General features: G+C 41.4%; 1 protein-coding gene across 2 annotated transcripts in view; it reads left to right on the top strand.

The window, feature by feature from the left end:
* Nucleotides 1-6,562: 6,562 nt before the first annotated feature.
* The window catches only part of ano2b (anoctamin 2b), a 99,908-nt gene continuing 89,261 nt past the window's right edge, over nucleotides 6,563-17,209 (top strand). For both annotated transcript variants that reach the window (XM_029125224.2, XM_029125222.2), the window contains exons 1-2: nucleotides 6,563-6,779; nucleotides 9,870-10,150. In XM_029125224.2, coding sequence (XP_028981057.2) covers nucleotides 6,749-6,779; nucleotides 9,870-10,150 — 312 coding nt within the window. In that variant the 5' untranslated portion in view covers nucleotides 6,563-6,748. The remainder of the gene's footprint in view (nucleotides 6,780-9,869; nucleotides 10,151-17,209) is intronic.

Here is a 17,209-nt window from a genome sequence, read left to right as displayed (position 1 = left end):
GTGTTACTGTAACTACTGTGTTTTGAAATCTTGGACTACGCCTTAAGACTAACTGACCTGATGACTCTTAGATGTTCCTGTCCAAAGTCCTCCTGGTTGACCTGATGATTCCTAGATGTTCCTGTCCAAAGTCCTCCTGGTTGACCTGATGATTCCTAGATGTTCCTGTCCAAAGTCCTCCTGGTTGACCTGATGATTCCTAGATGTTCCTGTCCAAAGTCCTCCTGGTTGTCCCTGATCTAGTTGCTGCCTGATGATTCCTGCTGGCACTGTGCTAATATTCCAGTGAACCACAAGAGGGTGTTGTAAGACCATATGACCTCTCGTTCATGTGCAGTCAGGATCTGTTGTAGTGCTGGTAGCAACGAGGACTAGGCTGTAGTATCACTTTATGTATGTCATGGCTTCAAGGAGAGAGGTGGCTTGAGGAAAGATGTTTTGGGGAGAGAGATGGTGAGAAGAGAGAAGTGGTGAGAAGAGAGAAGTGGTGAGAGGTGGTGAGATTAGCAGAGCTACGGAGAAAATAGCCAAACCATTGTGAAAACCATTAGTGAGGAAGTGTACATGCAACATGGGAAAAAGAAAGGGCACTTTTGAATGCATGTTCTGTGGGAGAACCCAAGAGAAAAATAAGAGGAATTGTCCAGCTTTGCACGTGAAATAATCACTTTGCTGTCTACAGGAAGCAAAGGGAAACCTGTACATAAGGTGACTACTGAACTGAACGAAACAGGATCTGAACAGGACATTGACCAATACACAGAGAATGTGAGTGTTACTACAGAGACTGAATGTGGTAAAGGGATGACAATATCGAGATGCAGAGTCAGCAGTTTGCAGCTATGCTGATTGGTCAATAACTTGTTTCAGTTAGATTGTGGACCTGTCATATAATTCCAATATATCTACTAAACACTGGCACACAGATGAAAAGGCTGGTCAACACACTACAAGCGGACAAAGACCGACAAGCAGAAAAAGTCCTAACCAGGATTACATCTTTTCGAAAACATTGGAGAGGGTGGTGGCTATCCAAAAACTACTACATAGACCCAACCAGCAGACACACTGGGAAAATAGAACCAAAAAAGACTACATGGTCACTGAAAGGATTTCCTTTGACATTAACTGTTCTTTAAACGCAGACTAATTTGTTAAGTTAAATGTGCCAGAGCATTTTCAACAGGACATTCAACTATTGTGTAAAGAACATTTATTAATTAAGAATAATAGAAATTAAATGTGTATCTCATTTAAAAAGAAAAAATAAGTAAATAGCAATTAATTGTCAAATGGAACTTTTAAATCTGTTGTTGGAACATCCAATGTCTAAGAACCTTATCTTTTGGTCTCAAAAGCAGGAACTCAGACTTTCTTGGAGAAATAGGTGATTCTGATATCATCATCTGACCGGAAATCTGGAGTAGATGAGAAGAATCCACTGGCTGCCTTCTAGAGAGATGATTGTCCCTTCTACCAAGAGGACAGGGATTAACCAGTGTAGGTTACAGATAGATGGTTGTCCCTTCTACCAAGAGGACAGGGGTTAACCAGTGTAGGTTACAGATAGATGGTTGTCCCTTCTACTAAGAGGACAGGGGTTAACCAGTGTAGGAACATGGTACAAGACTGAATTAATATAAGGATGTATATATATAGCACAATTCATACATAGAAGCAATTCAATGTGCTTTACAAAAAAAAGTAAAGAAGATAAAAAATGTAATAGCATAAAAACAAATACTCAAATGAAAACATCAAAATAACATCTTAATACACTCAATACAGCTAATCAGGAAAGAGGAATTCTTCATTTGGCAAAACATTTATAATCAGGAAATCTCCTCAGACAAAAATGTATTCTTATGTGCCACATATATCGCCCCATTAGAATCCCCTTATTTTAAGAACCACAGCTTCTCCAACCTAGAGGATGAGATATACCATTTCCAGGCCCAGGGAAAAGTTATGATCTGCGGAGATCTCAAGAAGCACAGGACCTGACACCATCAGTGTACAAGGAGACAAACACATACCAGGAAATATCCGCAGCCCCCTAACATTAAACCCACTCAGAAGCTTCTATGACAAATTCAGCAACAAAAATGGAAAGTGGTTGCTACAACACCATTGAAGCCTGGGTCTGTACATAGTCAAAGGTCGGCAACGAGGGGACTCATTTGAGCATTACACATACAGCTTACCTCTTGGCAGTAGCACAGTACACTACATCACAACAGATTTAGATCCAGTGTGCCTCAGCATTCACAGTCAGTCCTCTAACATCCCTATCTGATCATAGCAAAATCACTGCATACCTTAAAAGGACAGTCTATCAGTAAACTATACAGTTTGGATCAGATGAATTACATGACACAAAGCAGCCCTACAAGTGGACCACTATTAGCTTAGAGGAGTACCAGAGAGCTATTTGTATCAACAAAATCCAGAAACATTTTTAACCAACAAGGACCCAAACAATAAAGAAGGCGCAAACCTTGCTGTTCAAGAAATAAACTACAGTTGTGGTCCGAAGTTTACATACACTTATCATGGACATGGACATGAATGTCAAGGCAATATTTGGCTTTCAATGACTTGAGACAAAGATTGAGTTGTTTGGCCCCCATGACCAGAGCTATGTTTGGAGGAGTAACGGTAAGGCGTTCAACCTGAAGAGCACAGTACCAACTGTTAAGCTTGTGGGTGGAAGCATCATGCTCTGGGGCTGTTTTGCTGCCAGTGGAACTGGTGCATTGCACAAAGTGGATGGAATAATGAAGAAGGAGGACTACCTCAGAATTCTTCAGCATTACCTCAAACCATCAGCCAGACAGTTGAAACTTGGACACAATTGGGTGTTCTAACCGGACAATGACCCCAAACACACATCAAAGCTGGTTCTAGAATGGATAAAGTAAGCTAACATTAAGCTTTTGGAATGGCCTTCCCGAAGTACTCAACCCTATCGAAAAATTGTGGACTGTGCTTAAAAGTTCACATTTAATTGAACGCTACCAAGAAGAGTGGTCAAATATCCAACCAGAATTATGCCAGAGGCTTGTTGATGGCTACCAAAAGCATGAAACTTGCTAAGGGACATTCAACCAAATATTAGATGTGCTGTATGTATATTTTTGACCCTGTAAGCATTATTTTGACCCTGTGTTGATTACAGAAAACACAAAATGAACACCAAATTTAATCATTCTGCCCCAGAAAAAGAAAAGTTCAGAAAAATTGTTGAAAGCCCAATATTGCCATCACATTCATGTCCATGATGAGTGGATGTAAACTTCCAACCACAACAGTATGTGACAACCTGCCTTGAGAGCAGAGAGGTGGTGACAGGAGAGAGGTGGTCAGAGCTGATGGAAGATGTTGGTGATGGGGTGTGATGTTCTTGTATTAGGCCAGTCTGATGTTGGTAGATGATGATGATGCGGTATGATGATTGTGTATTGGGCCAATTTGATGATGGTGATGGGGATTGATAATCTTGTAAAGGGCCAGTCTGATGATGGTGATGGGGATTGATAATCTTGTAAAGGGCCAGTCTGATGATGGTGATGGGGATTGATCATCTTGTAAAGGGCCAGTCTGAAGGGTGGTGATGAGGAATTGCCTTTTTGTCTGATTGCCTTTCTGACTGTCCATCTGTCTAAGACTATATGTCTCATCGTCTATATGTCTAAGACTATATGTCTCATCGTCTATATGTCTAAGACTATATGTCTGACCGTCTATATGTCTAAGACTATATGTCTGACCGTCTATATGTCTAAGACTATTTGTCTGTCTGTCTATATGTCTAAGACTATATGTCTGTCTGTCTATATGTCTAAGACTATTTGTCTGTCTGTCTATATGTCTAAGACTATTTGTCTGACCGTCTATATGTCTAAGACTATATGTCTGACCATTTATCTGTCTAAGACTATATGTCTGTCTGTCTGTCTATATGTCTAAGACTATATGTCTGTCTGTCTATATGTCTAAGACTATTTGTCTGTCTGTCTATATGTCTAAGACTATATGTCTGTCTGTCTATATGTCTAAGACTATATGTCTGTCTGTCTATATGTCTAAGACTATATGTCTGTCTGTCTAAGACAATATGTCTGTCTGTCTATCTGTCTAAGACTATATGTCTGTCTGTCTAAGACTATATGTCTGACTGTCTATCTGTCTAAGACTATATGTCTGTCTGTCTATATGTCTAAGACTATATGTATGTCTGTCTGTCTAAGACTATATGTCTGTCTATCTGTGTAAGACTATATGTCTGTCTCTCCCTTAGCTTGTCCTTCTCACTCTTACGGGAGTTACCTGTTTTCAGGGAAATAGTATCTTCAAACTTGCTTTCTGCATTTCCACTGAAAAACGGATGCAGGAGCTCTGCTCAGGTGTTTCTTTACACCTGGTACATCAGGTAACTAGACACTAAACATGGTTCAGTTGTACTTGAAGCATTTACCGGTTTCATAGGTTACAGCTGTGCATGAATATTTAACAGGGAGGCTATATTAGCCTGTGGGGTAACTGGGGTAACTTGAGATTGGTAGTGCTGGTGATTGTGGTATGTATGATGGGAGGGAGCATTTAAGGGAGTTCAGGAGGGCCATAGAAGCTCATCAGATACTCTTAATGACAGAGACCCACCTGACACCCAACATCATGTTACATTAGACACCTTTATATAACTCTAACCACGATTTTAGTGAAGCTACATGACATTTTCACAGGCTTTTTTTGGGACAGTTTTTGTCTTTTTGTGTGTTTTAATAGTTTTGGCTAATTGGTTTAACTGTCCAAGGTTCTGCCAATGTTATGAAATACACCGATCAGCCATAACATTATGACCACTGAAAGGTGAAGTCAATGACACTGATAATCTTGTTATCATGGCACCTGTCAGTGGGTGGGATATATTAGGCAGCAAATGAACATCCTGTCCTCAAAGTTGATGTGTTACAAGCAGGAAAAATTGGGAAAGTGTAAAAGATCTGGGAGACTTTGACAAGGGCGAAATTGGGATAGCTAGATAACTGGGCCAGAGCCTCTCTAAAACTGCAGCCCTTGTGGGATGTTCCCGGTCTGTAGTGGTCAGTACCTATCAAAACTGGTCTAAGGAATGTAAAGTAGTGAACCGGCGACAGGGTCATGGACGGCCAAGGCTCATTGGGAAGTGAAGGCTGGCCTGTGTGGTCCGATCCAACAGACGAGCTACTGTAACTCAAATTGCTGAAAAAATGTATGCTGGTACTGATAGAAAGGTCTAGTGGAGTCCATACCTCGACAGGTCAGGGCTGTTTTGGCCGCAAAAAGGGGACCTACAGAAAATTAGGCAGGTGGTCATAATGTTACGGCTGATCAGTGTATGGTCTAAATATTATTTTAGAAGTAACACTTTTTTTCACACATATGAACTACTGCATAGTCAAGTGTGCTCAGTGGTCTGGGCTATGCAATGTTGGAACATGGATTCCAGCTAAACTAAGTTTAGCTGGAATCTAATAAAGCATGAAATTAATGAGAAGGTCTTCAAAAATAAACTATATTAAACTATTATAAAACAGTGCAAACAACAATAAAATGCATTTTTAGACTGAGTGATGTTCTCCATGTGTCATGATATGACCTCACAGCCTGTGAGGGACCCTTCAGTTCAAGCAGAAAGATGATTCAATCTCCTATAAATGTTACATCTATCATGACAGCGAATCATTTTCACACACAGTATTAACTATTACATTTGTGTATTGGTGTAAATAGTTCAAATGTTGTCAAAGATTATGGTGCATATTCCATTCTCACTCTTCTAGTTATAGAGAGGCAGTTTAGAAAATTGTAAATGACTACACAGTATATATTTGGATAGGTGCTTATGAGTTGTAGTTTCACATTTTAACAGGATACACAAAGGATGAGCCATTCAATTAAATGCTTTCTTACCAGTTCCCTCATAAGCATAGAAATAATACAGTAAATTAAGTAAAGAAAAATATGACACTATAAATTATGGATTGCATGCTTAGCTAATTACTTATTTTGTAATTTTTGTAGCTGGCTTCTAAATATCATTCTAGCTAGCTAGATTACAGTCTTTATAGAGAATTCACAAAATGTGCAAACCACAATATGGCTGTTTGAAAGACATAATCATGAAGATTTTTGTCACGAAAAATGTAGGGAAAATAATGCTATATTTTGAAAATAATGCAATTTCTTGATTTGGAACCATTCATTACGATTGGAATATATATTTGTTTATTTTTATGACATTTACATAGGTTCTGTATGACATTTTTAAAAGACTAAACATGTGGATCAGGTTAAGAACGCAACAGACAGTTAGCATGGTTCTGTACAGAATACTGTCAGGTGACATAAGATGAAACATTGTGTTTTCCATATAGGGAGCCAGTAAAACCAACACAACAGACGGCCAGTAATTAGTTCAGCATTCTCCCCCCATAATCTTCTGTGAGGGAATTAGCCTGAGACCACACCCTCTAACTCTTACACTGCAGCTAGCAACAGCACTAAGCCTGGACACAAACTTACCACTGCCTGTTGGACATAACCTTAACCTTAACACTACTTGATGGCCTCAACATTTAGATCACCTAATGATAACACCCTTCGGGACTGTTCACTAAATGAACACCTGACTGACTCAACACCTGACTGACTTGACTGCCTGGCTGATTGACAACCTGATTGACCGACTGTCTCTCTGCTCACCATGGCAACTCATATGCCCCCTTTCCGAACAGGTGAGAACCACAGTCCTGTCCCATCAGTGTGAGTGATTGTATGTATCTATGTGCATAGGTTCAGGTGTGTTTATGCGTGTGTTTGATATTTAAAATGTATGTGTGTGTGTGTGTGTATGTGTGAGCTGCCATGTTTTTGTTGTGAGAATGCAGCATGCGCAGACTAGTGCTTGTCTTAGCATGAGTTTCATTTAATTAGCACATGGTACACATTGATCACATGGTAGTGTCCTAGTCATGTGACTGTCTCCTGCTACAGACCTTTGATGAGGACACTAATGCCTTTACCACCAGATGGAATACACTACATTACTCTACATTACAGAACACAACACTGCATTACCCTACATTACAGAACATAACACTACATCACACTACAATACAGTACATGCGACTACATCACACTACATTACAGTACTACAATACAGTAACATGGGACTACATAACACTACATCACACCACATTACAGAACATAACACTATGTCACACTACATTACAGAACATAACACTACATCACACTACAATACAGTACATGCGACTACATCACACTACATTACAGTACTACAATACAGTAACATGGGACTACATAACACCACATTACAGAACATAACACTATGTCACACTACATTACAGAACATAACACAATATCACACTCCATCACATTACATAACAATACATCACACTACAATACAGTACATGCGACTACATCACACTACATTATAGAACATAACACTGCATCACACTGCATAACACTACATCACACTACAATACAGTACATTACAATTAATTACATTACATGACACTACATTAGAGGACATCACATTATATCTTAATACACTACATTAACTTACACTATATTACATTGTTACACCATATTCATCAGATCTTGGTACTTAGTGGGACGTTGGGTTTATTTTTCTAATGCTTCTCTAGGGGAGCCTCACGGTGACCCTTAGTGGAGGTAATGCATCCCTATTTAAGAAATGGCTGTCCATTTTCAAAGACAAAAAGTTCAAATTAATTCAGCTCTTGAAAGGATGGATATACAATATTAGCCAAACAGACAAACATAGCACGCACATAGTAGCACATAGTAGCACACAGCATGCACATAGTAGCACATAGTAGCACACAGCATGCACATAGTAGCACACAGCATGCACATAGTAGCACACAGCATGCACATAGTAGCACATAGACCAATTAGAATTAAGCAGGAGGTAGTAACTCAAGATTATGATGAGTGGATCCAGTGGGATAGTGGAGTGAATAAGGACTAAGCAAGTGAATTACTGAGGGAATATGACTAACTAACAAGGCATTACTGGCCAGTAAGAACTGTTCAGATCCATCCCACTGTGGGAAACATTGGTGGAATACACAGTTTTAGAGAGAGTAGAAAGAGGAGATGATAGGAGGAGAGCAGGAAGAAGGTATTGAATGCATTGGGAGGGGGCATATCAAAGTGGAATACAAATAACTATATTTTTATATTAGATATGTAGGACAGTTTTTGACCATGTTATCTCCCAGTCAGTGAGACCCAGCAGTGTCCAACCCCCATGTCAGTGGCTTCATTGTGACATCAATATTAGGAATATTAATTTAAGCTTGGTGGATTATATTTAAATTCTTTATATACAGAATCACATTTTTTAAAGGACCAAATGGAAAAAGGTCAAATTACGCTTAATGTTTCTGGATATTCATGCTATTATTCTGCATTGGTCATTTTTGGTAAAATAACTTTAGGAAAAGTAACTCTTTTGAAAGGTGAATTCTGGTTGGTGGAAAGTGCTCAATCGATAAAAACATCCTTATAGAACCCATTAGATATTTAAAATACTTTGGAGTCAATAGAATTGGGCAGAAACCACTAGATAATTAAAACACAGTGGTGTCAATAGAACAGGGTAGATCCACTTCTTTCTCTCGCACTCTCTCTCTCTCTCGCTCTCTCTCTCTTTCTCTCTCTCACATGACACCAAGGAGGGAATATGGTTAATTGGGCCCAAATTGGACATTTTCAGTTAGGGATGTACACACTTTTGTTGCCAGCGGTTTAGACATTAATCACTGTGTGTTGAGGTATTTTGAGGGGACAGCAAATTTACACTGTTATAAAAGCTGTACACTCACTACTTTACATTGTAGCAAGTTTCATTTCTTCAGTGTTGTCACATGAAAATATATAATCAAATATTTGCAAAGATGTGAGGGGTGTACTCACTTTTGTGATATACTGTATAAATACACTGTTGTACTCAAAAGTTTGCTCCGGAAAAACTTAAAAGTACACAGCACCTTTTTGTTTCCTTTCCAAAAAAGTTGAAAAGGAAGGTTTTGACTGAGGAACAGAAGCATTCAATTTACAGTGGTCTTTTAATTTTAACCCTTCTGTTCCTCACTCAAAACCTTCCTTTTCACTATCCATAAATAAAATACATTTTATTTGCATGATCAGTCTTATTTTCAAAATCAATGCCAAAATGTCACAATTTCTTCCAGGGTATGCAAACTTATGAGCACAACTGTATATACATACAGTATTTGTATATATGTATATAAAACACTGGAATCAATAGAATAGGGTAGAACCTATTAGATATCTTAAAGAGTGTGGGGTCAATGGAACAGGGTAGAACCTATTAGATATCTTAAACAGTGTGGAGTCAATAGAACAGGGTAGAACCTGTTAGATATCTTAAACAGTGTGGAGTTCCAGTCTGTCCATGATGCTGAATTGCAGCACACTGTGTCACTATGGCGACGCTCTCTAAATAATCACACCGCTTTTAGACATCACACCCCCTCTAGGCTGACCTTGCTCTGTGTGTGTTTTATAATGTGGTTTGATAAAGGAAGTGTGTGTCTGTGTGTTTATATGTGCGTGTGTATACTGCATGATGTTTTATATAAAATGTGTAGTTGTGTTTGTAATCTTGGCCAAATAGAATGTATGTTTTTGTGTGCAGGGCCAAGCATAACGTGTTTGTGTGCAGGGCCAAGCATAATGTGTGTGTGTGTGTGTGTGTGTGTGTGTGTTTGTGTGCAGGGCCAAACATAATGTGTCTGTGTGTTTGTATGCAGGGCAAAAGAGTGTTGTCAGGATGACCACTGCGGTTAGTGAGTCTTCATCCATTCACAGTGATGCTCTATTTGACCTGAGACCTGGTTCTCCTGATCCATGGCTGCCCTTGGGTCCAAACCGGGCCATCTCCCTGGACTCTACAGGTGGTCTGGGTCTGGACCGGGCCATCTCTCTGGATTCTACAGGTTATTTGGATATGGACTGGGCCATCTCGCTGGACACTACAGGTGGTTTGGATCTGGACCGACCAACAGACTACCTAGAGGAATGGACAGATAAAGTATGAACATAATTTAGGGGCGGTGCTTGAATAAGGTGCTGGTACTCATTTTGGGTTGCAGTACTATTTATATTTAGGTCTGACTTCTTAGCTAATATTCTTCAGTGTGAAATTCAGCACTGTTATGTTGATGCCTATAGTAAACAGATTAATTTCTAAAGTTTCTCAGTTTTGGTCCAGTGGCAATTACTACTACTAATACTCATGCATAGTTAAGAAGTAATACAACCTTAGGGTTAACGAAAACCTTTAACGTGACCTATAACGTGAAGAATTTAATTGAAAAACAAACTGAAATCTTTGAGAAAAAAATAAAATAAAAATCATAATAACCTGGTTGGATAAGTGTGCACTACCTTAAACTAATGCTTTGTTGAACCACCTTTGATTTTATTACAGCACTCAGCAAATTAATCTTCTTCTTCTTGGAACTGTTCATAATTCCCTCCACCCTGACTAAGGCCCTGGTTCCAGTTGGAAAAAAAAACAGCCCCAAAGCATGATGCTGCCACCACCATCTCAGTTCCAAGGTCTTACGCTGCTATACTATTATGCTGGGGGATTGGTCAGTTCTCCTTCCCTGCTAAGTTCTAAATTTAAATAGACTCTGGATTTAGCCGACATGCATTTATTAATTATTCCAGTTGGACTCTTAATATCTCACCCGGCACAGCCAGAAGTGGACTGGTCACCACTCTGAGCCTGGGTCCTCTCTAGGTTTCTTCCTAAAATTCAGCCTTCTAAGAGAGTTTTTCCTAGCCACTGAAATTCAACACTACTGTTGTTTGCTCTTTGGGGTTTAAGGCCGGGTGTTTCTGTAAAAGCACTTTGTGACAACTGCTGTTGTAAAAAGGGCTTTAAAAATACATTTGATTGATTGATTGACCATGCTTCACTGTGGGTATGGTGTTCTTTGGGTGATGTGCAGTGTTGTTTTTGCGCCAAACATACCTTTTGGAATTATGTCCAAAAAGTTTAATCTTGGTTTCATCAGACCATAACACATTTACCCACATGCTTTTGGGGGACTTGATGTTTGTTTTTGCAAACTTGAGCCAGGCTTGAATGTTTTTCATTGCCACCCTACCCCATAGACCCTTCTGTCTTGCCACCCTACCCCATAGACCCTTCTGTCTTGCCATCCTACCCTATAGACCCTTCTGTCTTGCCACCCTACCCTATTGACCCTTCTGTCTTGCCATCCTACCCTATAGACCCTTCTGTCTTGCCACCCTACCCTATTGACCCTTCTGTCTTGCCACCCTACCCTATTGACCCTTCTGTCTTGCCACCCTACCCCATAGACCCTTCTGTCATGCCACCCTACCCCATAGCCCATTCATATGAAGAATACAGGAGATTGTTGTCACATGTAGCACACAGCCAATACTTGCCAGAAATTCCTGCAACATTTAATGTTGCTGTCGGCCTCTTGGAAGCCTCCCTGACCAGTTTTCTTCTCGTCTTTTCATCAATTTTGGATGGACGTCCAGTTCTTGGTAATGTCTTGGTATATCTAATGCTTTGGAAATTATTTTTCACACTTTTCCTGACTGATATCTTTCAACAATAAGATCCCTCTGATGCTTTGGAAGGTCTCTGCGGACCATGGCTTTTGCTCTGAGATGCAACTATGAAAATGTCAGGAAAATCCTATTAGAACAGCTGAACTCTATTTGTGATTAATCAGAGTCACCTAAAATCATGGCAGGTGTGTAATTACTTCTATTTAACATGAATTTGAATGTGATTGGTTAATTCTGAACACAGCCGCATCCCTAGTTATAAGAGGGTGTGCACACTTAGGCAACCATGTTATTGTAAGGTTTTATTTTTCGTTTTTCAATTGAATTGCTTCTGACATGATTTATCTTTGTCTCATTCTTTTACATCACAAAAACCTGGCATTTTAACAGGGGTCTGTAGACTTTTTAAATCCACTGTAATTGAACCATGAGTCCCCAGCCAGAAGTTGCTTAAGTAGGGCAGACAAGACAGTCATTAATGACAACAGGTGAATAGAATCATCTCTACCTTACTCACCCCTCAGGCTGGTTCCCTTTGGGTCCTGGGGTTCCCAGGATGCCGTTCCCTCCCATTCCTCCCCATTAAAGGTTTGACCTAGTGGGTTGGTGCTAGTCACAGATCTGTTATGGAGAGCAGTGCACGCTACTCCCAACTGGGTTGCTGAGGAAAGTGTCAGACGTAGTGAGTGAATTCAGCCCCTATGGGACAGAACAACAGTCCTGGGTCCAGGGGTTTCAGTGGCGGCATGAAACCTAACCATCTGAGGAGCCTGGACTTCTAACTCTGCCCTGTTGCCAGGGGCGTTATTTTTGTCCCCTCCAGATGAGGGCTTGTCCCTGGCCTTGTCATCCCAGGTGCCCCCCCACATAGACTGGCATGGGGTCAGGTGGACCTGGTGGGTTCTGAGGTTGCTGTGTGCTTAAGGGTCTCTCTAGGAACATGTTCCTGTCGGGATTGTGTTCTTGTCGAATCTTGTTCCTGTCTGGATTGTATTCCTGTTGGATCGTATTCCTGTTGGGAACGTGTTCCTGTCAGATTGTGTTCCTGTTGGATCGTGTTCCTGTCGGGATCGTGTTCCTGTCGGGATCGTGTTCCTGTCGGGATCGTGTTCCTGTCGGGATCGTGTTCCTGTCGGGGTCGTGTTCCTGTCGGGATCGTGTTCCTGTCGGGATCGTGTTCCTGTCGGGATCGTGTTCCTGTCGGGATCGTGTTCCTGTCGGGATCGTGTTCCTGTCGGGGTCGTGTTCCTGTCGGGATCGTGTTCCTGTCGGGATCGTGTTCCTGTCGGGAATGTGTTTCTGTCGGGAACGGGTGCCCTGTCTAATGTCTATCAATGATCTCCCTGCTGGGTGTCTGGCCTCTCTGCAGTCACAGGGAGGGGTTTTGCTGGGGCTGCATCATCATGGAGATTGCTCTGCGGGTTGGGAGTCCTATCCTCCTGCTGGAGAATGGGATGTTTCGGTGAGCTGGGAAGTGTTTGATAGACTGTGGTCCTGCTTAACCCACTACTATTTTTATCTCATTGGGCGACTCCTGGAATAATTTATCCAGGATGATAGTGTCCATGAAGGACTGGATTGCTCTGCCTGGCCAAGGTTGTAAAATGGCACCAGCATTTTGCCTACAAGCAATGATGCTAAAAGTCCTGGCCAATCATCCTGCTGCCTCCAAGGTGGCTGCCTGTTCAAAGCAAGGAGGTCAGTCTCAAACTCTAAGTCCATAGACAGCGTAAGGATTAGGCTTGTATGTTTGTAGACTTCTTCATGGGGACAGAGTGTCCTCTGGCAATCTCTTCCAATAACTAGTCTTGGACCTCTTCTCTAAGTTATGGTGCAGGCTGCTGTAGCGGATCCACATCTATAATTAGGCATAGAAGGTACTCCAACTACATGAAAATCACATCTGCAGGAAAAAAGGGTCTCATACTCTGAGTGCCCGCGTCTTGCACCAGTTGTTACAGATTTGATTTTCCCCTCAAAAATTTAACAAAACAAGATAGTTGAAATTGTTGAGACCGGAGGCACAAAGGAAGTTTTAAAGATGTGTTATATATTATAAAGGAGTGCTTTTCCACAAATGTGTACAATTCATCAAAAAATATTCAATGATCAGAAATACAGAATGAAAGGGAAAACAAATGGCAATTTCCAGGCTACATGGTAGTGTAATATAACATGGGCAAAATAATTTATAAAAACCCCAGGATTTATGAAAATAAGGCTAGTATCTAAAACAAATAAATGTACCCAGCCTAAGGTTGCCAAAGTAAGGCAGAGACAAGACAGTCATTAATGACAACAGGTGAATCAAATTATCTCTACCTTACTCACCACTCATGCTGGTTCCCTTTGGGTCCTCGAGACACCCGATGATGTTCCCTCACAGTATGTTATGTGTGTGATTTGAGGCCTTGTTAGTGTCATGGACTGTGTTATTTAAGGTCTTTCTAGCCTCTTGGACTGTGTAATGTGATGCCTTGCTAGTGTCATGGACTATGTAGTGTGAGGTCCTGCTAGCCTCATGGACTGTGATGTGAGGTCTTGCTAGTTTCATGGACTGTGTGATGTGAGGTCTGGCTAACCACTTGGACTGTCATTTTAAGTCTTGCTAGCCTTGTGAACTGTGTGATGTTATGTCTTGTTAGCCTTGAACTGTGTGGTGTTAGGTCTTGCTAGCTTTGTGGACTGTGTGATCTTAGGTCTTGCTAGCTTTGTGGACTCTGTGATGTTAGGTTTTGCTAGCATTGTGGTCTGTGTTATTTGAGGACTTTCTAGCCTCTTGGACTGTGTAATGTGGAGTCTTGATAGTATGATGGACTGTTTGTTGTGAGGTCTCACTTGCCTTGTGGACTGTGTGATGTGAGGTCTTGCTAGCTTCATGGACAGTGTGATGTTAGATCTTTCTAGCTTTGTGGATTATGTGATGTTAGGTCTTGCTAGCTTTAACTGTAATAATAATAATACATTAAACATATAAAGCGCTTTTCTGGGACCTAAAGACGCTTTACATCAGGTACAAAACAAACAACATCTGAGGAGAGTGATTGGACAATATATAGACAAATGTAAAGAAAAGGACTCAGACATGACACTGGACGAAGGGAAAGGGCAGGGGCTAGGGCTAGGCTTGTTTGAAAAGATGAGGCTTGAGGTGGTGGATGAAGATGCTAACAGATTCAGAGTCATGGATTGAATGTGGAAGAGAGTTCCAAAGCCTTGAGCTTTGATTGAGGGATGATGAGGTGACCAGCTGTAGCAGAGTGGAGTGACCGACAGGGTTGGTATTGGGGAAAAGATCTGCAAGGTAGGGTGGAGCAAGCTGATGGAGGGCTTGATAGGTGAGCAGAAGGATTTTATTATCACTGCTGAGGGACGGGAAGCCAGTGGAGTTCCCAGAGGATAGGGGGGATTTGCTGCCAAGACTTGGTGTGGGTGACAAGTCTGGCTGTTGAGTTTTGGACCATTTGTAGCTTATGGAGAGGGGAGAGTTGATGCCAGGAAGAAGAGAGTTGCAGTAGTCTAGACGGGAGGAGATGAATGCATGTATTAAGAGTTCAGCAGCGGTACGGGAGAGGGAGGCCTTTAGCTTGGCAGTAATGCAGAGGTGAAGAAATGAGGATTTGACTGTCTGTTTTATGGGTTGTTCAAAGCTGAGGGAGGAGTCCAGGATGACGCCTAGGTTGCGTGCATGAGGAGAAGGAGGGACAACAATGTCGTCATTGGTGAGAGTGAAGGTGCCAGTTTTGGTGAGCGTGGATTTATCCTATGGGTAGTAGTTCCGTTTCATCACTGTTAAGCTTGAGGACGTTTTGCTAGACTGTTATATGAGACTGTTATGTGAGAAGCTCAGAGCAGAGCTGAGGTACCTGGAGTCCCTTGGGGATCTTGTGTATGCTCAGTTTACCCAGTACTAACTAATGTTGTGTAAATGGTCAGATGTTCAATTAGGTATCATGGTGTGGGTCTTTATCATAAAAAATATTGTAGTCTGCTGATTGGCCAGTTCAAACGCCTCAGGAGGTCAATATCCTTCTCCTGAGAATTTTCATTCCAATTTAAACATAGGCCACTAGTACAGGACAAATCAAAAACTTAATTTGGGTATGAACTAACAGCATACAAACTTTTTCATGTGAGAGTTTTAAGAGAAGAGGACAGAACTGGATTAAATGCAGAGTTCCAGTCAGCTCTTGGAAAGGACAAACATTGTACAGATACATGTCTGTGTGTATCTGAATGTGTATATCTATGTAATTCAATTAGATCTGACTTTATACCATGTAGACCTATGTCTGTATCATTGAAGCTCACCTAGACCTGGGTCTAAACCGTTGACGCTAACCTAGACCTGGGTCTAAACCGTTGACGCTAACCTAGACCTGGGTCTAAACCGTTGATGCTAACCTAGACCTGGGTCTAAACCGTTGACGCTAACCTAGACCTGGGTCTAAACCGTTGACGCTAACCTAGACCTGGGTCTAAACCGTTGACGCTAACCTAGACCTGGGTCTAAACCATTGACACTTACATAGACCTGGGTCTAAACCGTTGACGCTAACCTAGACCTGGGTCTAAACCGTTGACGCTAACCTAGACCTGGGTCTAAACCGTTGACGCTAACCTAGACCTGGGTCTAAACCGTTGACGCTAACCTAGACCTGGGTCTAAACCGTTGACGCTAACCTAGACCTGGGTCTAAACCGTTGACGCTAACCTAGACCTGGGTCTAAACCGTTGACGCTAACCTAGACCTGGGTCTAAACCATTGAAGCCCACCTAGACCTGGGTCTAAACCATTGACACTTACATAGACCTGGGTCTAAACCGTTGACGCTAACCTAGACCTGGGTCTAAACCATTGACACTTACATAGACCTGGGTCTAAACCGTTGACGCTAACCTAGACCTGGGTCTAAACCGTTGACGCTAACCTTGACCTGGGTCTAAACCGTTGACACTTACATAGACCTGGGTCTAAACCATTGACACTTACATAGACCTGGGTCTAAACCAATGAAGTTCACCTAGACCTACAATTAGGTCCGGAAATAATTGGACACTGACACAAGTTTTGTTATTTTGGCTGTTTAACTAAATATTTACAAGTTACAGATAAATCATGAATATGGGCTTAAAATGCACAGAAGACAACAGTGGTGGATGATCATAGGATCCATCCATGTTAAAGAAAAACCCCTTGACAACATCCAGCCAAGTAAAGAACACTCTCCAGGAGGTAGGCATATCATTATCCAAGACTACCATAAAGAGAAGACTTCACAAGAGCAAATACAGAGGGTTCACGACAAGGTGCAAAATATTCATAAGCCTCAAGAATCGAAAGCCCAGATTAGCATACTCTGGACAGATGAAACTAAGATCAACCTGTACCAGAATGATGGAAAGAAAAAAGTATGGAGAAGGCTTGGAACAGCTCATGATCTGAAGCATACCACATAATCTGTAAAACACGGTGGCAGTGTGATGGCATGGGCGTGCATGGCTACCAATGGCACTGGATCACTAGTGTTTA

The sequence above is a fragment of the Esox lucius genome, chromosome 14 (assembly GCF_011004845.1).
Source record: "Esox lucius isolate fEsoLuc1 chromosome 14, fEsoLuc1.pri, whole genome shotgun sequence".
Taxonomy (NCBI): domain Eukaryota; kingdom Metazoa; phylum Chordata; class Actinopteri; order Esociformes; family Esocidae; genus Esox; species Esox lucius.
This window is presented reverse-complemented; position numbering and strand designations above follow the sequence as displayed.